Raw genomic sequence first — 24,567 nt, 5'->3', positions numbered from 1 at the left:
TGAGCTGAAAACCACGTAATTTGTACAGAAAACGGAATTTTGACAAGCAAGCTTTAACTCACCTATCAAAATTGAGCTTTCAACCAAAAATGATTACTGGATTAAACTGAACTCTCTCTGACATTTCCATCAGCAAAAAAAAAAACATCTACAAATGAAAAAATAAGGCTGGTCACTGTGTCCTCTACACTCCTCCTGCTGCTCTCTAAGTAGGATGAAAGAAACAATCCTGCATTAAAAGGACAGGCTGTGAGAAAAGGAAAACAGCAGATTTGGAAGACAGCATGGCAGAGACAGATTGTGACCAAGGGGGATGGCAGAGTGACTGAAACAAAGGAGGCTCTGCAATCTCTTCCTCTACTTCAGAGCGAGGAAGTAGCACAGAAAATGAACAGCAGCAGTGGAAAAAAGCTACGTCTCTCTCTGGACTGCTTTAAACAAAGAAAAAGCATTTTCAAGTCCCCAGTCTCCTTTCACACATCAGAGATTGCATCTGGTGAAATTATTGTTTACTTTTTCCAAACACTTTTTTTTTTTTAATGATTTTTTTTCTAGACACAGAACTCAGTTCAAATAACACAAGATGAGAAACTGGTGTGCTAAAGCACAGGCCGACACAGACCTTCCTCTCTCCTCAGTCATTTAAAATAATCTCCCTAAAAAATATTTTAAATGTAAGCTCCCAAAGCATTTACAATTAGGAAAGGTAATGAGCAAAATTTTATTGTATCAAATGAAGGAAAAAGGTGAGTAACAACAATCCAGACATATTCGATATACATTTCATGGCAATTTCAGAGAAGATCTCCTGTGTCAACCCCGCCCCCAAACAGAAACACTCCTGACATTTCCATTGTTTTAGCAGTTATATGAAAAGATAAAACTCACTTTCCTTCAGTATCTCCTTTGCAAACTGAGTTTGTTTCAAAAAGTTAACAAAGAAATGTACTAATCTTTTTCAAAATGACATCTCAGGTCTTAATGGAGCACAGGACCTTCCAAACCTCAGTCACTGGTCTGATACTTGCCCATGAGGCTGGGAACCAGCAGTAGTTAATGTCCAGTGGCTCTCAGAATTAAGAATCACTGAGGAACTATCACAGATTTATGATCTGCAAAATAAACAGCTGTGCTCCACGCTGACAGCCTCAGACACTCCGGTTGTTCTGTTAGATTAATATTCTGGTTTCCATGCAGAAGACAAATTGGAAGCAGCTCATGTTTCCAGGTCAAGACACGCAGCTTAACCAGCATACAAGGTGTTGTGGTGGTGTTTTTTTCCACCACAGAACCACTCCTGATTAAGATCTGACAAGGCAATGGGATCAAGTCATCGCTGTATGTTTGGACATGTGAGGACACTACCTGGGAGGCTCTAAGGAGAGTTTTCCACTGGTCATGCTGATAACTTCACAAATAAGCTCTAAGAAATTGTTGTTGGTCCACTGGGCTTCAATTATCTGGCTTCCCAATGCTGGAGAAGGTTTGATCAAGTGCCAGCAGAGCTGTAAGGTTTTCTCTTTCACCAGTAACTCTCAGGGAGAGAACTGTTGTTCCTTACTCTTCCCTACCTGACACCCTGTTTCCCAAGCTCATACTCCATCCTTACAGGTTCTCAGTGGTACCAACAACTCGGTTCAAACTGCCAGTACATGATCTGAAACTATTAAAACCCTGAAGGTATCCACGACATTGCAGCATTCTGCTAAAAAATAACCGCTAGTGAGTAAAGCCAGGTGATCTAGGAAAAAAAAAAAAAAAAAGAAGCGCTTGCTGTAATGCCCTGAATGGAATCCAACAGAAAATACCTATGTAAGCAACAGAAAAAGATGATGCAACTTGAGTGAACTCATGCACACACAAAATTCAACTGCTCTCTGCCAATGCTGCCATGGATAAACATGGCTACGTTTATCCACGTAAATGTTAAATATATATTTAAAGCTACACGGAAATATCTAAAAATAAACGTGATTATCATAAACACTGAAGGTGAAAATTCACTGCGCTCATTCCAAACCACAGCTCTAGTCCCAGATACTTTAGTTCTTCACATCTCATTCATAAATGATATGGTAAGCCTGAAAAAAAAAAAGGACAGCAAAATGGTTCTGGTATAGAATTCTTCTGGGTAGTCAAAGAGATGAGAAGAGCTGCAGAAGGGCCTGACAATAGTCGCAGACCAAATCCAAATACCAGCATGTGCAAGGCAATGAGCACCGGGGAAGGAACAAGCAAGAGCTGCTACACATGCACAGACAGCCCCAGGCTCCAAGATGAGCTGTTCTCACTCTGCTAAGTGATCCCAAAATCACTGTGGGGAACTGGGGGTATCAGTCATCTCCTGAACTGCTTACAGCACAACCAGGAAAGGCACAGACAAAGCTCATCTGAGAGGTTTTTGGTGTAAGGAGACACCAAATGCATGAAGACTCGCCAGGCTGGAAGGGGCACAGCGAGGCAGGATATGAGACAGCTGCAGAGCCACGGGGCGGTCACAGAGCGAGTGATTCAGCCACAACTGGCAGGACGCGGGAAACAGGGTGCACCCGCTGAAGTCATCGGTGGAAAGTTTCATGCAAAAGGGAAGCAACTCCCTGCTGCCACCCGCCAGAACAATTACACGTAGTAAATCCCACGGGATGTTGTAAAAGTCTGAAGTGTAAGCAGTTTATAAAGGGTATCAGACAAGTCCATAGAATCACAGAATGGTTTGGGTTGGAAGGGACCTTAAGGATCAGTTTGTAACAACCCCCTGCCATGGGCAGGGACACCTCCCACCAGACCAGGCTGCCCACAGCCTCATCCAGCCTGGCCTTTTACAGCCACCGAGCACCCACGTGCAGAGGGATCTCGCACGGTTTCCCTCCCCACGCTCTTGTTAGTGCCGTCTGCTCCCAGAGATCTGTAGGAGTTGCTGGCCCGGGTGTAACTGCAGCCCTTATGGGCCAGAGGACACGTACCTCAAGCTGGCAAGCCAACCAAGAACGACCCCGACTGGAAAGTCAGCCACAGCACCAGGCAGAGCCAAGACCCTCCGTTCTCATTTTAGAGGCATGGTACAGAGCTCTCAGCCTCAGAAACCTGCATTAGTTTCCACTTGGGGGATACTTTTAGAAGTTTTATAGGGTCAGTCACAACTACTAGAAGTCATTTTTAAAAATTAGACCAAGAGGCCCTGTCCTCCAAACCAGTGACTTAGACCCTCTGGAAAAAAAAAAAACAAACCCACACCCAACAATAAACAATTTCTTACAAATTTAAAAATTTTAGTATTACAAGCACTGTAATGTTCAAGTTCAGTACAAGGAAGGTAACAACATCTTTATGCTCATGTTCAGAATTATGTTTTCAATGTACATGTTTAGAATCAGGAAGTTAATTCAACCTCAGATTATTTTTTTTTAAAGAAAAAAAACTTTAAGTAGTCTTGGAAGTCTCTTTAGTGAAATTCTAAACACATTCAACTTGCAATTATTCCAGAGATGTGAGGGAGTACTAAGATGACCTGAATAAGGCATATTAGGTAAATGATGTCCTATAGAAATTGTAAGTACGTTCACCTTCGAGAAACCTGAAGGCAGATTTCTATAAAAAGCAGGAACAGATTTAAACATGGCTGTGGAAAAGAACTCCAGTGAGCATCCTGTACTGTGCTTCACACAAGGTCATTCCCAGTTAAAGTACCATCCAAGGGGGCCCACATAAGGAGACCTGAAACCTTACTGTAAGAGTCCAGAAGCTCAGTAAACAGCACAAGGGAATTAAGATAAAATCACGGATTTTTGTGATGTAAACGTGATCAACTTATTTGACATAGCAAGAGCATTAAAATATTCCTGCAGATTTCAGACTTGCAATGAAATGCAAATCAAAACCAAACAGCAACTAGGAAAATAAAAATAAAATGTCTTTGGGGTCGCATGCATGTTTTTCTCCCCGTAGCTGCAGCTTTCACATCACCTGCTGCAGAATACTGTAAGTGGTAATCAGTCAGATCTACTTGCTTGAAGAAAAAATCCCTAGACTGGAAAAAAAACAGTACATTGCCTCTCTTATGAGTTTCTGATAGCTATGTTGGGATACAGCTTCCCCAGATGCACACCAGCCAAGCTCCTGAAAGCAGGAGCTGGGGTGACTTCTTGCCCTCATTACCAAAATTTAACTCTTGTGGAGAGAAAATCATCTTGGTACTGTCTGTAATAGGACACTGAATCATTTCTCTTCCAAAACGATTCAACGTGTACAGTGATTAAAGGCAAGAAGTGCACTAAACAAAACTGCAGGGTGAATTTTTAAAAAGTAATCCAGTGGGAGATCAAAGAGCTCTGTGGGAGAAGCATCTTCCTTTCATCCCCAAGACACACCATGTGCTGGTACTTGCACTCCTAATGAGGACAGGTAGTCTTTGGAGTGCTGCTGGTTTCACAATACGCAGGCAGGCTGCTTTATATATCATTAACCCAAATACGTAATCTAAGTATCATACTTTTACGAAACATCAGCAATAGGATTACTTTATTTGCTTTGACAATGGTTACTAGCAAATGCTCAAGGCAAGTTGGTAAGAAGAAAAATGTTCTCATTTTAGATGGACCTAATCGTTGATGTAAGTGCGTCAACAGTTTTATTTTAGGATGAAGACAAGCCCCAGCCTAGTACACTCTACAACAAACTAGACCTAAATTCTTCTGCAAGGCCTCCTTCTTGCTAGAGAGCAGCAGACTTGCAAACCAGGAATCTATTGTAAAGGTACATAATGACTCACTGAACTTAAAGGGCACAATCAATATAGAAGATTTATGCTATCTTTATTTTCTTTAGTTTGTTCTACTTCCAAGTATGTAGCAAACACGAGTTTCTTCTTTTTACTGAGCCACGCAACTGCACTGTTCAAATTACCAAGCAGAAGCAGTGAGCTGGAATAAGTGACATTCAAAAGACTGTTTTTTTTTTTTTTTATAAAGAAGTGAGAAATGATAAATCCTTTTTGGTCATGGAAAAGTAGCACTTTTTTTTTTTTTTTTTTCTTTTTCCTCCCCCCCCCAAAGAAAGAGTGCCATCCTCCTTGATCAAGGTCTCCTACTCTGTCAAAGCTGCTCCCAACACTAAGGAGCAACGCAGCCTCAGGTTTCCCTTAGACAGATGCAAGTTGCTTTTCCCAGGTGATAAAGCCTGTAGCACTGCTGTGAAAAAAGTTCCCACGTTATCACCCCCAGACTCTGTAGGGCCTACGCAAAACAAGGATTTCTCTGGAAAAAAAATGACCGCTTCAGTTGGTGGTCGAACTCCTGAGTGTATGGGGTGGGTATAAGGAGATGCTTGAGAGGGAGCATTACAGGAGCTAGAAGTAACTGTAAAGGTATAAAGTGTCTGTCAGCTACTTCCTAGGGCACCAATCACTAAAAAATGCCTAAGAACATCCAGAAAATGATGCTGGGGAATAATATTGATCAAGACCAGCACCACTAACATAAAAACAACTAAACTATCAGACATGTCAGAAATATGTTTGAGGCCTCACACCCTTTTCCTGACCCAAGAAATCTTTCTATTATATATACACATGTGTGTTTGCAGCATGTGAAGAAATACAGCAGAGTTTAACGGATCATGAAATACTATTACTATGCTCCAAATAAGATTTTTTCAAGAAATTTAATCTTTAATCAAGTTCTTACCCCAAGAGTATGCATGATGACAACTTCCTAGCAACCAAGGTAATTATTTCTCAGCCAGCATTCAGTTACAACATCACTGGCAACTTCATACCAAGGACTGATACACAGCCCAGAAGATACACCCTGCCTTAATGAAATACCCTTGCTTGCTTCACCAATTAAAAAAGAAAATGTTTGTATGCCAAAATTTGGATTTGCCTATGTCCAGGGACAAAGACCTCTTAAAAAAAAATAATCCAAGAAAATATTTAATTTCTGAGCACTCAATATCAAATCCAATCAATTGTGGGCAGGTGAAAAACAAGTGAAAACAAAGCAAGCAACAGCTGTATTACAACAATCAGGTATTTGGTGCTGCTTTTTCTTTTTTAATCAACTTCCCAGAAGCAGTTTAGATCTGCATATTTGTGTGTTTTAACTCTGTGCATCCAGATGTAGATATATAAAAAGACAGAACAACAAAGCAGACGGTTATTTTATATATATATATATATATATATATATATATATACACATACATACATACACCACACACACACGTGCACAACTTCTCTCTCCATCAGTATAGGCCCTGAGACAAAGAACTGCTGAGGATTAAGATTTTAAATGGTAACCCATTTTAAGTTTCAATTGAATTTGCTATTTCAAAAATATTGCTCTGCTCAACAAGTAAGAGTGTGCTTTTTGCAAAAAAGCTGAAATTTGTCAAAAAGTTAAATACATAGTAATACATTGTAATCTTTCAGAAGCCCTATTATCTAAAAACAAAGTGATTTTTTTTGTCTGTTGTTATTACAGAAAAATGGAAAACAAACACTAAGTTGGGTTTAACAACATCAACTTAATATTGAAGTAGAAAAGATGACCAAGCCTTCAAACATACTCTGCAAAACTACGTTAAACCATAAGACATTAGTCAAAAATTTCACAGAATCACAGAATAGTTTGGGTTGGAACCACCCAGTTCCACCCCCCTGCCATGTGCAGGGACACCTCCTACCACACCAGGCTGCCCAAAGCCCCATCCAGCCTGGCTTTGAACACCTCCAGGGATGGGGCATCCACAGCTTCTCTGGGCAGCCTGTGCCTCACCACCCTCTGAGTAAAGGATTTCTTCCTTTTATCTAATCTAAATCTACCCTTTTTTAGTTTAAAACCTTAACTCCTTGTCCTAACAACTCTGACGTGCTAAGCCATAGAATGGTCACTGAACTTTTCAGAAGAAAATCGTTGATAAATACTGAGTTGCCTACCTGTGTGAGACTCACATACACACAAGACATTGCTATTGATTTCCCATATCCCAAAACATGCTGCTAATAACTTCTGAGTAATTTACATATATATACACTTTAGTTCAATGCGAGACTAGAAGGTTTATTTCCTACCTGTAATGTACATGTGTAACTGTTGGTTGCCGGTAGCCAAGAATCCAGGTTTGGATGTCTATGGGTTCACCTTTGGGATACGCAATGGTTGTATCTATCACCCACTGGAGGCCTTTTGATTTGCTCTCTAGGAGTAAAAAGAAATGCTATGTTAAAATTAATCAGAAAGTGCATGCCACTTATTTGACAGTTATTCCATTTTTAGATTACTTTATGAAGCTCAAATGAACTATGAAGCTCAAATATAGCTTAAAAATTTGAAAACATAAGACAGCCAAAAATCAAATCTAGATTTCATTTCAGAGCACAGAAATACTCTTTAGAAACTCTGGCAAGACCAAAACTTTACCACAGAGCAACTCCAGCCTTTGGGTATAGTCATATACCGCCTTGCCCCAAATCTTAGGTGCTTCCCCCCATTCCACAAAAGGAAAACTTCAAAAAATAAAGATCCAATTTTCTTTGCACTTTAAGGACATTTACAGATGGGCCTTTGTAAGAGCTCTCAGCACCTACTTCATTTGCAGCTCTCTGATGAAGCAATAGCCATGCAGATCCCTTTGGGCAACCCACCCCACTGCCGGGGGTAAGGCAAGCAGATAAAGGTGATTTGTGTCATAAAATAAGAGTTGGATTTTCAAAGTTTTTTGTTTGTTTAAATAAAAAATAAAAAAATAAATAAAGAGCCCTTACAGGTTCTTAAAAATCTGAGTTACAGGATAAAGAAGAAAAATTGGTCATTTTGTGAGTGAAAGACAGGAAAGCAATGAGGAGGAAAAGCTGGTCGGTTTTCACAATGGAGCTTCCATCCCCGAGGTCTCTGGAAGGCTGGTAGCAGGGCTTGCTCTTACACTCCTCATCAAATTCAGAAAATGAAAAAGGGTCAAAGGAGGTGAACATGCTTGCTGTGAAAATTATTCAGTAGAGTCAAATCCAAACCTTAATGTAAGCTACTACCAGCAATAGTCAAGAACAGACAGCAGCTTAGCCAGGCCCTCTCCCTGCTCTTGCTTTAGCCCATCTGGCCCATCTTCAATCCCCAGGTTCACCAAGGGGGAGAGCAGCAGATCTGGAAAGTGAGCCAAGAAGGAGGGGCACATTGCCAGATGGCACTGTGAGCTGAGTTTGTCAATTTTGTTTCCATTCCGTGGGAACTGGAGTTGCCTTGTATCTGAGGTCATGCCACATTTGGGCTAGCAGAGTAATGGCACACAGTTACACCATAGCCAGCAACATATCTCACAGAATTTTAAAAGCTGTCTGTTATAAATAACCACCTGTTGGCACAAGTAAGAGGTGTTACATCTTAGTACCATGTTCAAGACTCTTCAAGCCTGCAACTGAGATACTTAACTATGATAGAGGTCAAGACAAAAAACAGCACGAAGACAGTGAGAGACTGTTCACCAACCTTACCGATACAAGTATAGGTAGAGGTATTCAAACTGAAGCAAACAGAGAAAGGTTTCAGACAGAGAGGAATGATTCTTCATGCACAGGGGAGTAAAACTGCAGGGCACTCCTTGCCAAAGGATGTTAAGGATGCCAAGACTGGGCGTCAAGAGAAAACTGGACAGGTATATGGAAGATGTCCATTGGAGGAATAAATACATAAGCAGAAACCCCCATCTGGCTTGCAAAACGTGCCACACTGAAAATAATCACAAGCTAGGAGAATGTGAGGGAGAAGTGTGGCGGGAGGAGTGTGATGTGTGTTTGCTCTGTTCATCCTTTGCCTCTGGTATGCACTTGGAACCACAGAGAAGATTTGGGGTTAGACAAACTTCTGATCTTGTCCAAAATTGCCACCCAAATTTTACTGAGGAGCTACCGCACACATGAAGAAATCTGCAGCACAGTCTGAGGCACGCTCTGAAAGCCACACCAACTAGAACATACCTGGCTGACTCACAGGTTTCCACCTGCATTTCACTTAATTTGCACTCAATTTAATTAAGCGTGTGAAGACATTTCCAGCAACCCAATCACATATATCTCTCATCTTAAAAAAGCACCTCCTGTTGTCACGGTGCCTACCTGTACCACTTCATTACCAATGCAAATGCAGTACCTGCGCGGGGCGAGACGGTGTGTCAGACCATTTAGTTCATGAATTATTAGAAGCATGCAATGTGCCAAAATCTGACAACGTGCAAGCTACACAGGTCAAGCTGAAATATCCGCAGTGTCACCTTCTGGAAATACTGTATTCCAAAATGCTGACAGACACGTGAAATGAGAGCACAAGGCTCCAGGCCTGCCAGGATCATGACAGAGTGCTTGTCAAGGCGCTCTCAAGAAAAGCACTAAGTGCAGAGCCCTTCATTTTAAAAGCAGCAATGTATTAGAGAGAAGCCAATATGAAATTAATAGTAAATCCACAGAAGTATTCATTTAGAAATGGATTTCGAAACAAGGCCATTCGATTTATTATTTTCCCAGATGTAAAGTGGGAATGGACAAAGACAAGTAAATTGTCTGAGTAAGCAACAAAGATCATTAATTGTAATTAAAAAGCGCCAGATAAATATGGGCACATTATCTTATTATTTACAGTAAAATGTTTTTAAATCATTTATTAAATATTTAGCTAGAATTTCAAACTATTCTTTCAGTGGATAGTGCTTCAAACTTCACTATGGGAAGACTGCTGCAGTCCTCCTCGTTGCTGATTTCTTACCTTCTGCTTTTGTGGGGCAGATCTGTGCATGGACTCCTCAGATCAGCTCCAACCCTTTCTAGGGCAGCGTGGGGAGAAAGACCCACCTCTGGCAGTCCACCAGGAACCCCAAGTTTAAAAAAAAAATAATAATTCTAAAGGGAACTTCAGCCTCTGCAGGCCTCCCTTTGAGCAAGCAGGTCTTATATATTGTGCTGTGTCCTGTCTATGAGGCATGCTTATTTTTAAAGCCACGAAGCTCTAGCAGATCCTGATGGACAACTGCACACAACACAAGGGGGTCGGACTTCCACATCTCTGAGAATGCTGCTTTCAGGTGGAAGGAGACTTTTGAACTAGCAGAAACTCAGGAGAGGCTACTACAAAAGTTATAATATGGTGTGAATCTCAGGTCTGGTATTTGTAACAGAAAAAGAGGGCATCGAGTATACCCATTCAAGAACTCCTCTTGTCTTGGCCAACGCAGCTACAGATGTTTCTGGCAGCCAAACCCTTTTGAACATTCTACCTCCACTAAACGACACTCTCATCCTTCATTTCTAGCACCTGCTGAAAGACTGAGCAGCCTGGCTGCCCGAGACTTCAGCAGCAGAAACAGCTGCAGAGGCCAAATTTAAGCTGATCTCTCCGAGGACTCGTTTTTCTCCCGCAGCATCAGTCTGCTTGCCACTTTCAGCCCCAGTAGATGATTTTGATTTCTCAAATTGCCTCAAAATGCCATCAGTACAATTCTGTTTAAACTGTACATAAACGTTCACAACAGGCCTGCGGGGATCTGTCCTACACGGCTGTACTCAAACCACACGGTAAAAATATACCTCAGTATCAATGGTACTCACTTGCCTTGGGAGTGCTAAGGCGAGACGTGCACAAAGACAAGATTGAGCAATCAGGGGTTATGGCAGTTTTCCAATCTAGACAAAAATAAAAATAAAACAGTCTCCTACTTTATTTTTTTTTTTTAAATCACCAGCAGAGGTAAATCTGCATAACTATTGTGTCTTATTTTTGTTCTAACTCTGCATTCAGTGATGGTATGTTGCTTTTTATTTAGTTCAGGCAGATTCTTCAAGACAGCAGTGCTCTCCCTTTCTGTGGTGCTCACACAGCAGACATTTGACCACCTCCAATTGGAGATTTACTGATGCTCAGAGCTTCTCATTGTCCCTTCCATTCATTCCCTGGTGTTACTCCCACCCAATGCTGCCATCCAGGCTCAACTAGGAGCAGACTCTTCAAAGCCACCAGCAGACCATCAGTAGTCACCACTGAGAAAAAGAATAAGCTACAAAGAGAGGCTTAGCTGGAAACCTTGCCTCCAGCCAAGCTCTGGAACACCGTCAAATTGCACTTGGAATAGGAAAGAAACCATCAACCGAGAGTGAACCTGGGGACTCCAGCTTCCACTTGTGAAAGAAAATATTTGCTAGCATTCACTAGGATTCAGGTGTGGCTTCCTGAATAGCTTACACTGCTCTAAATGCAGCCAAAAGAGGCCCATTGCCTCCCCTGCAACACATTCTGCCCTCTACTTGTCCTCTTGTGATCAGCTGGAGCACTGACCTCAAAATCAACTCCTTCCTCAGAAATTAGCACTCAGACGGAACATCTTACTCATCAGCCCAAATCTCTGTGCAAGAAATCACCTGGGAACAAAACCAGAAGCCCCCTTTACAGGATTAAAACCGACAGCCAAGTCCACCTTCCCACATTATCCAAGTCACATTCCACAAAAAGTGAATCAAAACGTGAGCTAAAAAAAACAAGTCCAGAGTCCAGCTCTGCAGAAAGGAAAACTGAATTTCTCTGAGATAAAGCAACAAAACTGAGTGTACTGTGCTACCTCTGAAGACAGACAGGTAACATTTCAATATGGCTGTGACCAAGCTCATAGCATCCTCTTATCAGACAGAATTTACTGCACGGTAAAATAAAACAGGATAAAAAAATATACTAGAGCACAGCTGACTAAAAATAAGCTCTGTAATGCATATCTTCAGTCAGCAACTGCTCCAAACTTCTTTGATTTGCCAACTGTTCCTTCTTAAGAGTTGGATCTACACACAAGTCAACCAAAGAACAACAACAAAAAAAAACAGAGTAGTTGATTTTTGCCAGAAGATTTTGCTAGTTCTTGCAAAGAGAACTCTCAAACCTTCAAGACTATCAATTCTTTCCAACTCAGGAAACCCTTCACTTGCAACTGTGGCCTAAGTGCCCTGGAAAAAAGGAAAAGAAAAAAAAAAAACACACCAAAGAAAAATAGCCCAACCATCAGTCCCCACAGGGTTAGGGTGACGATGGACAGACATCAAGTGTTTTTATGCTGTCCTGTTTCTATTCTGCACTAACACCCAGGAAACTCAACAGGAAAGGGATATAATTTTTGAGAAGGAGTTAATGTATAAAGCATTTTAACAAAAATCAGGTGAGGGAGGAGATGAACTCTAATCATTAGTAATAAAACTTGGAAGTAACGAAAAGATTGGGAGAATGATAAATAACAGAGCAGAAAGCTTATTACAGTAAGTTGAGTAACTTGGGAACCCAGGACAGAGGAACACCAGGGACACTTAAATAACACAGTGCAGAGAACACGAAGAAGTAGTGCAGAGGAAAAATGTTTTCAATGAACCATGAAACTCAAATGCGATGCTACCAAGACAAAAAAGTCACTTCCCAAGCAAGGGAGTGCAGTTAGAAGGACAAAGCTTACACACAATTTCTGTGCAAAGCACTGCTGAAAACAAAACCATACACGCAGCTAATTCTGGCATCCACAACTCAGTGATGGTAAACCAAAGAAGATACACCCAAGTTTGGTTTCACTGAGGTGGGTTTCTTCAAGTGGTTAAAAAAGGAAAAAATAAAACAGATAAAAAGGAAAGATGACCACTAACCTGTTAGACTTTAAAATTATATAAACTTGTAATGTTTTATTTCCTTCAGCTGAACAAATATTCCTCAATTTTCTGAAGTGGCAAGAGTAAAGTAAAAGCATTTGGAAGGCAGAAGATTCGAGCAAGAGTCTTCCATGCAAGGTATAGATCAAGAACTAAACTTTCATACATCTCTGGAAGAGAAATTTTACAATGGTAAAATTTTACCATGGTAAAAACATTTTGGTGAGCTTAAGAGAGGAGAGGACTTAAATAGCTCGGTTTCACATGTCAAATATTACTCTTTCCTAGCCTACACAATTTATTTTTACTTCTCTTTTCCTTCCCTTTTATTATGTTTTCATGTCCAGTGCTCTTTTACTCTGAAAGAGTAATAGCTAAAATCAAATATTTCTCTCCTATTTTTCCCCAATTCTGTGTTTTCAGAAGGATGGGTAGATGGTAGATGTACTTTTATTATATTTCTGAGATGAGTCATTTATTTTGTTACCCAACTAAGTCAACTGTTATCAGATACCCCTTTCTCAAGAGTCTGAATCACACCACTCGAACAAACAAACAAAAACTAGCAGAGCTTGATGTTCAGAGAAGTTGCACTCTAAGATAGAAATCTGAGATTATGAAAACAAAATATGTTTGGTTCCCTTCCAGAACCAGAAGACCTGCAATTCATTTGGGGAACTTACTTTTCACACTGTTCTGCCTTTGAGAGAAGAAGAAATGGAACAGGCTGACCTTTTCCTTCTCATTTTTTAGAACCTAGAATTTCCTAAGAAAATTTGGGCTTTCTTGAGTCCTTCTTTTCTGAACATAGCCTGAAAGGAAATATTCTAATGCATTCCACAGCTTGATTTCAGTTCATTTAAAATATTCCTTCCACTCCTGCAAGAGCATCATCTCCATTCATTTCCAATGTTGGCAAAAGTAACTTTGAAACTGAAAATCTGGAAGTAATTTCTGTATGAGGTTTCCTCTTAACCCTGAAATTTGAACTTCAGCACAGAAAAAAAAGAAATTATCTGTGAATGTGGCTTCACTAGGTTGGGTGATTTGGTTCCAAATGAGTAAAACTGCTAAATGATTATAATAATTTTGGTATGGAAATACCACCACCACCCACCAATAAGAGAACAACACAATTCCCCTATCCATTGTTTCTATAGTAAGTAAAAGAAATCCACAACTGGATTAAATAGGATCCAAGTCCACTGTCTGAAAGTGCCAAGAAGTTCATTTTTAAAACTGAGAGACTAAAAGCACCAAGTCCCGTAACTACAGGCATTATTTATATCCCAGCTGTACTCTCCCCTACAGCCCAGGCATCCCAGAACAATAATGCTGCAGGAATATTCTTGATCCCTCATAACTCTTCCAATACAAGAGACCCAAACCAATCTTTCAAATCCAGTCAGTGACAGCACAACTCCCAGTAGCAAAGGACAGTCATCATAAAAATCTGGAGAGAATAAAAGAAATTGAACTCAATAGAAAATAGTTCAAGAAGAATGAAATACACAGTATTGGATGCAAAATTACTTTTAAAGCCAGAAATAAAGATTTAAATGTAGCTTATTCCATATTCCAGAAATACTTTTACTGCAGTTCCATAGTACTGTAGAGCAGCACAAACCACTGGTTTCGCAGAAAGGAGCTGCCCCACCTTCTCATCCTGCCAGGTGCTCATTCCAGTATCTGCTCTGCCCGTCACGTGTGCTGAGACAAGCATTCACACAGTCATGGTGCAGACTAACTCAAATTAAAATTAAGGTTTTCTTTTCCTTTTTGTCCCAACACAAAAATAGAGGAAATAAAAGCAAACGTGAAAACATTTATATAAATATGAGTGTGCATTATGGGTGTATTTGACATGTAGACAGACCAATTCAATATACATAAAAGGTTTTGCTTAACAATGCAAACATCTTGGACATTCAATTTGCTTTTTATCTACAAGAGTTCAGTGATCTTTACCTTTTATCACAGCGTCTCTCCCTGCAGGAGTTCCGTTTTCTTGTGGAGCAACAAGCGTTTTCAGGATTACTTGCGTTGCCCCAAGTCTTGGCAGGGTGACATGTTTAAGAAATGGCAAATTGTTTTTCTTGGCAAATGCCTGGCTTGTTTCCCTCCTTTTCCTCAGAAAGCCACCCTCTGGAAATAAAACAATCCATTTCCGATTACGGCTCCTGTAATATTTTTCTAGATGCTCCTGGAGTAACACAAGCTGCTGGTCACGGTGTGCTTTTCCCTATAAGAATAAAACACTGCCTGAGTAAAATGAATGCTTAAAAGAGACAACATCAGACCAATAATTATTACATTTCAAAGATTTCTCTCCCCTTTCAGAGACTCAAACAATATTCTCCTCAGAGCACCTACTGCTGCTTCACAAACCATCTGAAAAAAAAATCTTTGCTAGCAAGGATGAAACTCTCTATTTGGTGACTTGTCTGCAGGAGACACATCTGGACGGTGAATGGGCACTCCACCAGTAATTTCTCCTAGCCGAGCACTAACTTTCCTTGCATCATCTTCCACACACCTCTTCCCCTCAGCCCCAGCCAGGACAAGAGCTGCACGGGCACCAGAAGCCACAGCCAGACCTTACGGCCAGGCCAGGTGTGTTCCCCACCACAGCAAACAGAGGATTTCTCCCCAAACCAGGCCGCTTGGTTCTTCCCTTCAGCTGAAATCAGCACCCTGATGGGCACACTTGGGGACTGGATCTCTTCCATACCACATATGAAAGGAAAAAAGCCTCATGTGAAAAATGAATGTTTACGATGTTTACAGGTTTTCTTCCTCTAGGAGAAACTGTTGAGTGGGAAGCATTTTTTGCTTCGCGTAAACTTCACAAAAAAAAAAAAAGCCCACAGCAATAAAAGTGAAAGACAGCCTAGCCAACTAGATGTATGACACCAGCTTCCAGTTTGATAATTAGCTGTATACGGGCTATAGCCAGGTGATAATTAAACCCGAAGGACCAAGGGTAGGGAAAAAGACTCATTAATTTCTCCTCTTTAACATATCAGGACAACTTTTTCCACTTAAGACAGTAAAATTTGTCTTTAATTACTGCAGAAATATCTACATCATCTTCAACAACAATCTTGTCTCTTCCCACCTCCACACAAAGCAAGAGCAAGCCACCCAAATTTTCACAGGCATGAATTTACATGAATTAGCATTTTAAGGGTTCTCTAAGTTCAAGATATTGTCACAAACCTTCCACTGTACTTTTTTTTTTTTTTTCCCCTGGCAGGAAGAGGGAAGTAGTGGTGTTAAGGGAAAACAAGAAGAAACAGTATTTTATTAAAGACAAGTTGTGTGAAAGTCTGGATCCTAAATTTTAAAATCTCACCACTGCCATTATTTCAAACTTACCTCATGAAAAAGAAGGAAAATGCTCTGCCTGCTCATGTTAACGCAATTAAAGAGCAATATAAAAGTTCCTCAGTTAAAACAGTCTTTTGACACCAGACCACAGGACTCCAGGATAGCACAGTACTTAAGAAGAGAGCAGTGAACAATAAACTGTATGCAAGTTAAATATCAGGACTTTCCAAAACCTAAACATACCTGGCAAATAGGACAGGTGGGTAACTGCAATTTAGCAAACACTGGGTCAGCTTTCTTTCTTTTAGAGGAAAGAAAACAGGTAGCAGCAGAGCACTGACAAATTCTTTAGGGTGCCATGCTATTTGCATCATCAATACGGCAAGTTACTGACACCCTCGGTTACCTGTCAACTTCTCGATGGGAGAAGAGAAAGCACCATTCTCCTTGTAGTAGGCACCAAAAGCATTCCTAAAACTGCCGTTGTTGCTGCTCATGAAAGTGAGGCTAATGTACCTTTTTAAGCAAATCGGTTATATTGCACCATCATCAAATTGTTTATTTTTTCTGTAAAAATAACGTATTTGCTCATCCCAATGTTAGTAGGGCTTTTCTGTAGTTAGGTAAAAGATCATTACTCTCTCACCCTAAGCATGTCTGCTACACCCATTGATAAGAAGCTACCAAACGACTCAGAAACATTTTATTTTCAATATGTTTGCATGTAGACTTAGGACGATATTTTATTTTTGATGTTGCAGACCTCAGTCACTTGAAGAGGAATGTGGAAAACTATTTCTTGCAGCTCAGTAATAGTTCAGCTTTGTAACTGGAATTGCAACAACACATTCAGAAATTATAATTAACAAGCTGACAGCCTCGTGTACCTCAAAATGTGTATTTTGTGAATTTTAACCACTGAAATACATTATGAAGTATCACACCTGTTCTTTTCAATACGCTCACAGTACACTGTCATGTATCTCAAGATCTTAGCTTTATTATCTAATTTTGCTTGATGTTTTCTAAACAGGACTCTGGTTTTAGTTAAAATCTCACTGTAGATGTTTACTGCTGTGAGTATTTCTTTTTAAGTAAATTAGCTTTTTCTCCTCTGTAAATGTAAAATATGTGGATTTTCTCTGGTTGCCCACAGAGCTCAAGTCTAGACAAAAATAAAGAGGAAAGAAACATGTATGCTAGATACTACAGTTCATAGCACCAGATCCATACTTACCACTGTACTTTTACATTTCTACTTTTACAGTATGGTTTAATCAACAGCTAACAAATTCCCCCCAAAAAGAACAAAAACAAAACAAAAGCCCGGGGGAAAAAAAATAAGAAAAATAACAAATCATTTTTTCATTTATTAACATTTAGGATGCTGGTCCAAACACATTCTTTCCTGATGCTCAAATACTAACTGATCCTCAAGAACCCATTCATTGCAATTAGTGCAGGTCCACCACTACCTGAAACTGGTACCGTGTCACTGTCTAAAGGAATGGTCCTGCCTTTCTGTATCTGAAATGCTGACAGTCAGAACAGTGAATTAACCAGGCTGACTGCACAGCTTCAAGGTCACTAAGGGAAGAAGAGAGGGGACAACAACGGGCAGTCAGAAGTGGAGAGACAAAGAGGACTACCCACGTACTTTGCTTGTCCAACTCTCACAAAAGACTTTCATCATAATCGAGTCCTGTAGACTTTCATGTCCACACAAATAATAAAATAAGCTTTAAAATAACAAATTTCAGAATATACTGGATTCACTCTATCAGAATACACACATATTTCAACATAGTTATTTCATCCTGCAAAGCAACCCTGAAGGACTTGCGCAAGTAAGTCCTGTCACACCAAAACACCCCGTATATAAGGATAAATCAAAGCACCGTTACATGTTTCTATTTACCTGTCTTATAAAGAAGTCTCCATGGATTAGAGACACAATGCCAAAGTTTGTATACTTAAAAATATGATCCATCAGCCACATCATCTGACGGACAACCTGAAAATTAAAAAAAAAAAAAAGAAAAAAAAGAAAAAGAAAAGAAAAGAAAAGGCTTAGTAAATATAATGTGTAGAGACTTATGTATATACCAGTCACCCTCATAACAGCAATAAAGCTAGCAAATATATGGAAGAAAGTCCTTTTGCATCAAAGTATAAAGCTACACAAATGCTATGTTTCTCCCTCAAGAATCTTTTTGTAACATAACATACAGTTGTACTCTATTAGCTTTATGCTACAGTCATTTCTACTCAGTCTTTTTGCACTGGAGGTATAATACTTCTTACTGACACACCGTCACAACTTTAAGTCATCTGCAAACTAAAACTATTTCTGGTGTTTGTTAAAGGTCACAAAACATCACAGGTTTGTGTTTGAAATCTCCAAGTGTTTTATATTTACCACAAAAATCTTTCCTTACGTTTTTGTACTTATTTCGGAGTGAGATCATTTTGTTCTCCCGTTTCTGACATGCACATGCTCCCCACGTGCTCACTACAATCTCTGGGCAGTGGCGTTCACTGAGACCTATGCACAGCCTGCATACCATTATGGATTTCTCTCGTGGCAGAGCAGCCACATGTGTCCCTGAGAATTTCATTAAGTCATGCTCCTTGTCCTGCCTGGCCAAGCAGCGTGGTGAGAAAGCATAAGCACAGTGGAGCCATTAGATTCCCCTTGACCATCGTTTTTGTAGGACAGCAAAAGCAGATACTGCATGTGCTCCGTCCTCTGAGATTTAAAGTCAGAGAATTATTCCAGAAGTAGACAACAGAAGGCAAAAGCTTCTGCCCCCAAGGTCCTTCCCCTCTATAGCTCCTGTTTGTATATTTTAAGAGGAGTAGGAGTTGGCTTTCCAACACTGGAAGATCCAATGTCTCATCCATGCTGTCAATGATACGTTGGGCTGGCTGCCTTCTACTCTTCCCTGTGTTAGAAGGCTGCACAGACTGCTCCAAGTTCAGTGAAACCCAGTCATGTAACATAATACTCTTCCGTTTATCACGATCCAAAGAGTATGGAGAACCACTGTAATTCTCTGACAGTCTGAAGATCATGTTTTGCGGGAATTTTGTTTCGTGAAAAATAATAATAATAAAAGTCGGCTGAATATGAGCCAGCAGTGTGCTCAGGTAGCCAAGAAGGCCAACGGCATCCTGGCTTGTATCAGGAACAGCGTGACCAGCAGGGCCAGGGAGGTGATCGTCCCCCTGTACTCAGCTCTGGTGAGGCCGCACCTCGAGTACTGTGTTCAGTTTTGGGCCCCTCGCTACAAGAAGGACATCGAGGTGCTTGAGCGGGTGCAGAGAAGGGCGACGAAGCTGGTGAGGGGCCTGGAGAACAAGTCCTACGAGGAGCGGCTGAGGGAGCTGGGCTTGTTCAGCCTGGAGAAGAGGAGGCTCAGGGGTGACCTTATCGCTCTCTATAGGTACCTCAAGGGAGGCTGTAGCGAGGTGGGGGTTGGCCTGTTCTCCCACGTGCCTGGTGACAGGACGAGGGGGAATGGGCTTAAGTTGAGCCAGGGGAGTTTTAGGTTAGATGTTAGGAAGAACTTCTTCACTGAAAGGGTTGTGAGGCACTGGAACAGGCTGCCCAGGGAAGTGGTGGAGTCACCATCCCTGGAAGTCTTCAAAAGACGTTTAGATGTAGAGCTTAGGGAAATGGTTTAGTGGGGACTGTTAGCGTTAGGTCAGAGGTTGGACTCGATGATCTTGAGGTCTCTTCCAACCTAGAAAATTCTGTGATTCTGTAAAAAAAAAAAAGCTTGATAATTTGCAGTACCTATCTAGAATTGCATCAGTAAGTCTTCCTTCCAAATAAATCTAATCCTCTCTTGGAGTGTTCTGATTACCTATTCTCCCTTTTGACCACAGAAGCTATAAATGAATCCTGGGTTATGTATTTGGAGAAAGCTAACTGTTACCTACCCTGCTTCTTTTACTTATCCTTAAACAACTGCGGCCAGATGCTTAGCAAAGTGAAATTTTTACACACTTAGGAGAACATAACTGCCAAAGGACATTAAAGATGCTTTATTGCCTTATACATATAGCTGATATCTCAGCTAAATCTAAACGTCACAGAATGCATTAAGAACACCGTAACTTTTGTGGGTTTTTCGTATCAGCAAACTTTCTATTTGAAGATTTTGGATAATGCTAGAACACTGGAATCTGGACTTTCTAGCATCACTGGAAGTGGAAAGGGGAAACCATGTCTGAGAGAAAAGGGCAGCTCTGAAAGACATGAAATACTTTGCTCCAGAAGCAAGCATCCATTCCTTCTCTATGACATGCCAGTATCCTCTCCTGTCTGCTAGTGACATTTCTTACCAGATGTTAAATATGTAAGGGAACAAAGACACAGTATGTATTCGTGAGGGATAAAAAAACAAAATTAGTTCCTGGATATAACTGCCCACTTGAGACTAATATAGGTGAAACATTTTTATTGTGTTTTTTTTTTTTTTTTTTTTTTTCAGAGCTTCACATTCTCTCCGTTTCAGTAAAAGAGAAAGCCTTAGGGAAGTAAAAAAGAAATAAAAGGTGGGCCCCAAGGGCAAGAATACAAAACATAGCATTACTGAGAGGTACTACTGCTCCTCAAAGCACCATAATACCACCTCTTCATGTCCACGCACCAGCCTAGGGAAGACATGTTGTAGAGAACTGCATCCTTTGTCATCATCAAGCTAAAAATAGTTTTCAAATTCCACTGATGATGCTTTAGTCTGCAGCAGCACCCATATGACCCTCAGCGTTCATCTATTACTTTGGCTGTTTTACAAATATTGTTCTATTCTACCAAGTAGAAGCTAAGCCAACATAATCTGCTTGGCCAGAGGAGATGAACAAGCATAATAATCTGCTTCCCTGAAAAGAAACAGTTTGGGTCTTTTGAGGAGTCAGCCTTGGTCCCTATGTGTGGCAATCCAAGAGGAAGAACTGCCCAGCAATACTGGGGCTTCCCTCCTCCCAGAGCACTTTTTGTGGCTGTGTGCCAGCTGGGCATTTAGATCACAAATTCAGATGGCTGTAGTTTTATCTTGGAGGCTGATCATTGATCTGCAGGGTCTGAAGTCCCATCTCACCATGTTTTAGGTGACACAAGAGTTTCTAACAACCTTGCCTGGACTTCCTCAGTCTTGTTGGGAAGGAGTGATGCCACTGCATCAAAGACCGGCATAACATAAGTTTTAACTAGGACAAAACATACATACTGCTGCCAAGTGGGCTACAGAAAGGCAAACTTCAGAGCTCAGTGATTACAAATTTGCCTGTAAGCCTGTGCAGTGGTGTACTATAAAGTACAGAAAGGAAATACAAATATTTTATGTATATTAATTGATGAATACACACAAGCACATAAAATCAAAAAAGGGGAGTTCAGAGGGTAAAACACAATCATCCTGTTTGCAATCAGAAAGCAAACTAGATTAATGGGTATTCCTTCTGTTCTGCTACCAAGGGCAGAGCAGAGCAAACTGCAGGATAATGGTGCTGGCACTTTTATTAATGTCCTCAGGAACAAAACAGCACATCTCATGTGGGTCTCTAATCACATGTATTTCAAGTAGGTTAAGCAAAGATACTCAACATTTTTGAATGTAGGCTCATAGGTGTTCATGGACAGAGAATTTTTGGATGCTGTTTCAGGTCCTTTTTTCTACACCAGTTCCACTTAAGCAAAGTTCAGGATGCAGAAAATAGTTTTTAATGAGTTAATAGGAAATGTAGGTGTCTCCTATTCACAGGCCCGTTTTCATTTCACCCTGCTTAGATTTCATAACAAAGCAACCTGAACAGACTGACTTTCATTTTTAAAGCACCTGTCCATAACAACAATGAAAGCCAGGTATGCATGTCTTGACATTTGTACTAAAAAAGCTGCAAGATGCATTTTTTTTTTCCTCTCCATTGTACTGTTTCTGTTCTTAATTAAAAAAAAATAAAATAATAATAATCAAATTTATCAATCCTAACCCAGCCAGAATGCAGTAATAACAATATTTTAATCTACTTCTTTAACACAGGCATTAAAGGCTATGAGACCTCAACCAACTTACTAAGAGTTTGCCTTAACACTCACAAACTGGAACAAACGTTTTGAGCTATATAAAAAGTGAAATAAGGTCACATCTGATTCAGCAGAAACCTTGCTCTCTGTGACTTGTCTTATGGTATTAGTCAAACAACACCAGACCAGCCCTTCTGTTAAAGCATAACTTTTAGCTAAGTTCCACTTCACTAATAAAAGATAAAGTTTTCTTTATCCACCTAAGTTAATCTGAAATGGAATAAATGTATTAACAAATGCATTTTAACTTGGTGTTTAATAAGATTAAGTTTGCTTAAAACAGATAAGAAACACTATCATCTGTATATAAGAATTTATAGAACACTAGAAAAAAGTATGTCACAGTTCCTGACCTGGCCCTTAGGAAATCTATCGTCAAGCTGCAAGAAAATTTTTGAATTCTACTTTGCTACACAGAAAAACAGAATTTAGTCTTAAATTGAACATTTCTGACTTCTTAAATTAACAATTAAAAAGGCAGCAGCAAATGGATATATGCTTGCTGCTTAAATCTGGATTCAGTCCATACTGCCTTGCAAAGGACAGTAAAAAAAAAAAACACTTTGGACCGCCACAGGAGGAAGTTCTTCCTAGTTCTGACACTGCCTTATCACTGAGAGGCCACCTTTGGTACGTTATTTTACTTCTCTGTACACTCTTCTGCGTGAGATGGAAATGAGCATTTCACTTTTGCAAAATACTTTGAGCTGAAAAAGGTCTCCCAAGTGGTAAGAACTGTTTAGAAACTAACACAACTTAACCGTTGTAATAAAAGCAATTCTTGGAAATTACTATCTGGTTACTTACAGACAAATATCAAAGTTACAAAATACTCTAATCTTTTGTAACTCCAGAGTTAAGTTTAAACAGTATTTAAAATAATAATAAAAAAAAAACCAACTTGCCTCATTTAAATAGCAGTTTATTATATAATGATTTCTTTTGGATAGGTTCCCCCTCACTCCCCCAATGGTTTCACATTCTCTCCTGGTCAGAAATATGAAGCATGCTATTTAAAAGTGCCCGACTCAGCAAGTTCTATCAAGGATAAACTATCCTGATCTTTCTCATTATTTTTAGCCAGCTGTACCACTCATGCAATATTTTAAGAATGTGTTGAAGTTTGTACTTATTTTCATTATTAGCTAAAAAAAATATTAAAGCCGCTCTAGGCTCTGGACATGTATATTCCAAGAGCAACAACTGCAACTCTAAGGGAAAAATGCTGATTTTTTAAGGCTGCTTTTCTTTTCGAAAACCCCACAAACATAACATTCTCCGTAGTGAAGGTTATTTGCCACCTCAAAACCTTCCTCCATTTTTAGGATCTTCTGCACTCACTGAAACTTGCTTTGTCCTGACTGAAGCTTTTTAGCTAAGGAGACAAATAGGATAAACATGGCTTAAATTATACATATGGATGAGCACACTAGGAAACATACATGAGTCAACAAACCTCTGTGATATTTAAAGTACATGACACTTCAATAGTCAGGGTTATATGACATACACATCCACAGGACTGTATCTTCACAGTCACACCTTGATCACAAAAGACAGAACAAATGTTTCCTTTCATTTGGGTATAGTACAGAATACCATACAAGCCTAACTTGAGAATTCCCAAAGGTATTAAAAGAAACTAAAAGTGCTTCTAGAACATTTTCTTCTCTAGGTTATAGTAGAAAGGAAGAAGTAAGTCCCTTTCTTCAGCCTTGAGTGGCACTGTGATACTTTCCAATTCAAATCTTTGAGGGGGTTTGTTTTTCCTTTGTTTTACAAATTGGCTCTGCTGGCATAAGTAACATCTGGGAAAAAATCTACAAAAAATGTTAAGTGACTGGTAGAGATACAGTGGATACATAATCTATATTAATGTACACTAAGAAAAACAGTGTCAGTTACAAGCTGTGCAAATGCAACAAAGAGCAGCTGTTTTTTTTCCCTTGTTTCCCCACAGTATGAGAGCACGAAAACCAACAACACACAGCTGGTGGAGCTTTTCAGCTTGCCAGGTGTGTCCCTCACCCTTTGTAGCCTAATCATACTTACCCTTTTCCCCTAATTTCCTCATTGATTTAATTTTCCATTTAGATCCATTACTCTAGTTTCTGGCACTACACTCTTAGACATGAATTTTCTGAACACCAATGCACGAAGTGACTGACATTAATTGCACTTCTCACCGAGAAATGCTTGAGAGTCTGTGAAATAAGAGCTTAAGCAATTCTGACCTTAGCTAGCCTGGATGTGCTGCCCTAGGGGAGTCACTTCCAGTTTCTGAACTCCAACCAACACCCCATACAGACCTTGCTCCTGACTTCATGAGGAAAATTCTACACTGGAATAAAGTCATAACCAAGAAGCTACACCTGTGTTGGTTTGACCAAAGTTGGTATGAATTGCAGAAGGACATATGGTGAGAGGAAAGAGTGGAGGACACGATTACCTGCAAGGAGATCTGCTTCCCTCCATGTTAACCTGGACCCGC

At 40.1% G+C, this 24,567-nt stretch overlaps 1 protein-coding gene across 2 annotated transcripts in view; it reads right to left on the bottom strand.

The window, feature by feature from the left end:
* LPGAT1 (lysophosphatidylglycerol acyltransferase 1) overlaps positions 1 to 24,567 on the bottom strand; it is a 67,570-nt gene that overhangs the window by 16,089 nt on the left and 26,914 nt on the right. For both annotated transcript variants that reach the window (XM_084284224.1, XM_084284225.1), the window contains 3 exons: positions 17,901 to 17,996; positions 14,621 to 14,894; positions 7,070 to 7,196 (listed from right to left, as the gene is read on the bottom strand). In XM_084284224.1, the coding sequence (XP_084140350.1) occupies positions 7,070 to 7,196; positions 14,621 to 14,894; positions 17,901 to 17,996 (497 nt within the window). The remainder of the gene's footprint in view (positions 1 to 7,069; positions 7,197 to 14,620; positions 14,895 to 17,900; positions 17,997 to 24,567) is intronic.

The sequence above is a fragment of the Netta rufina genome (genome assembly GCF_964035555.1).
Source record: "Netta rufina genome assembly, chromosome: 3".
In the NCBI taxonomy this organism is placed as follows: Eukaryota; Metazoa; Chordata; class Aves; order Anseriformes; family Anatidae; genus Netta; species Netta rufina.
This window is presented reverse-complemented; position numbering and strand designations above follow the sequence as displayed.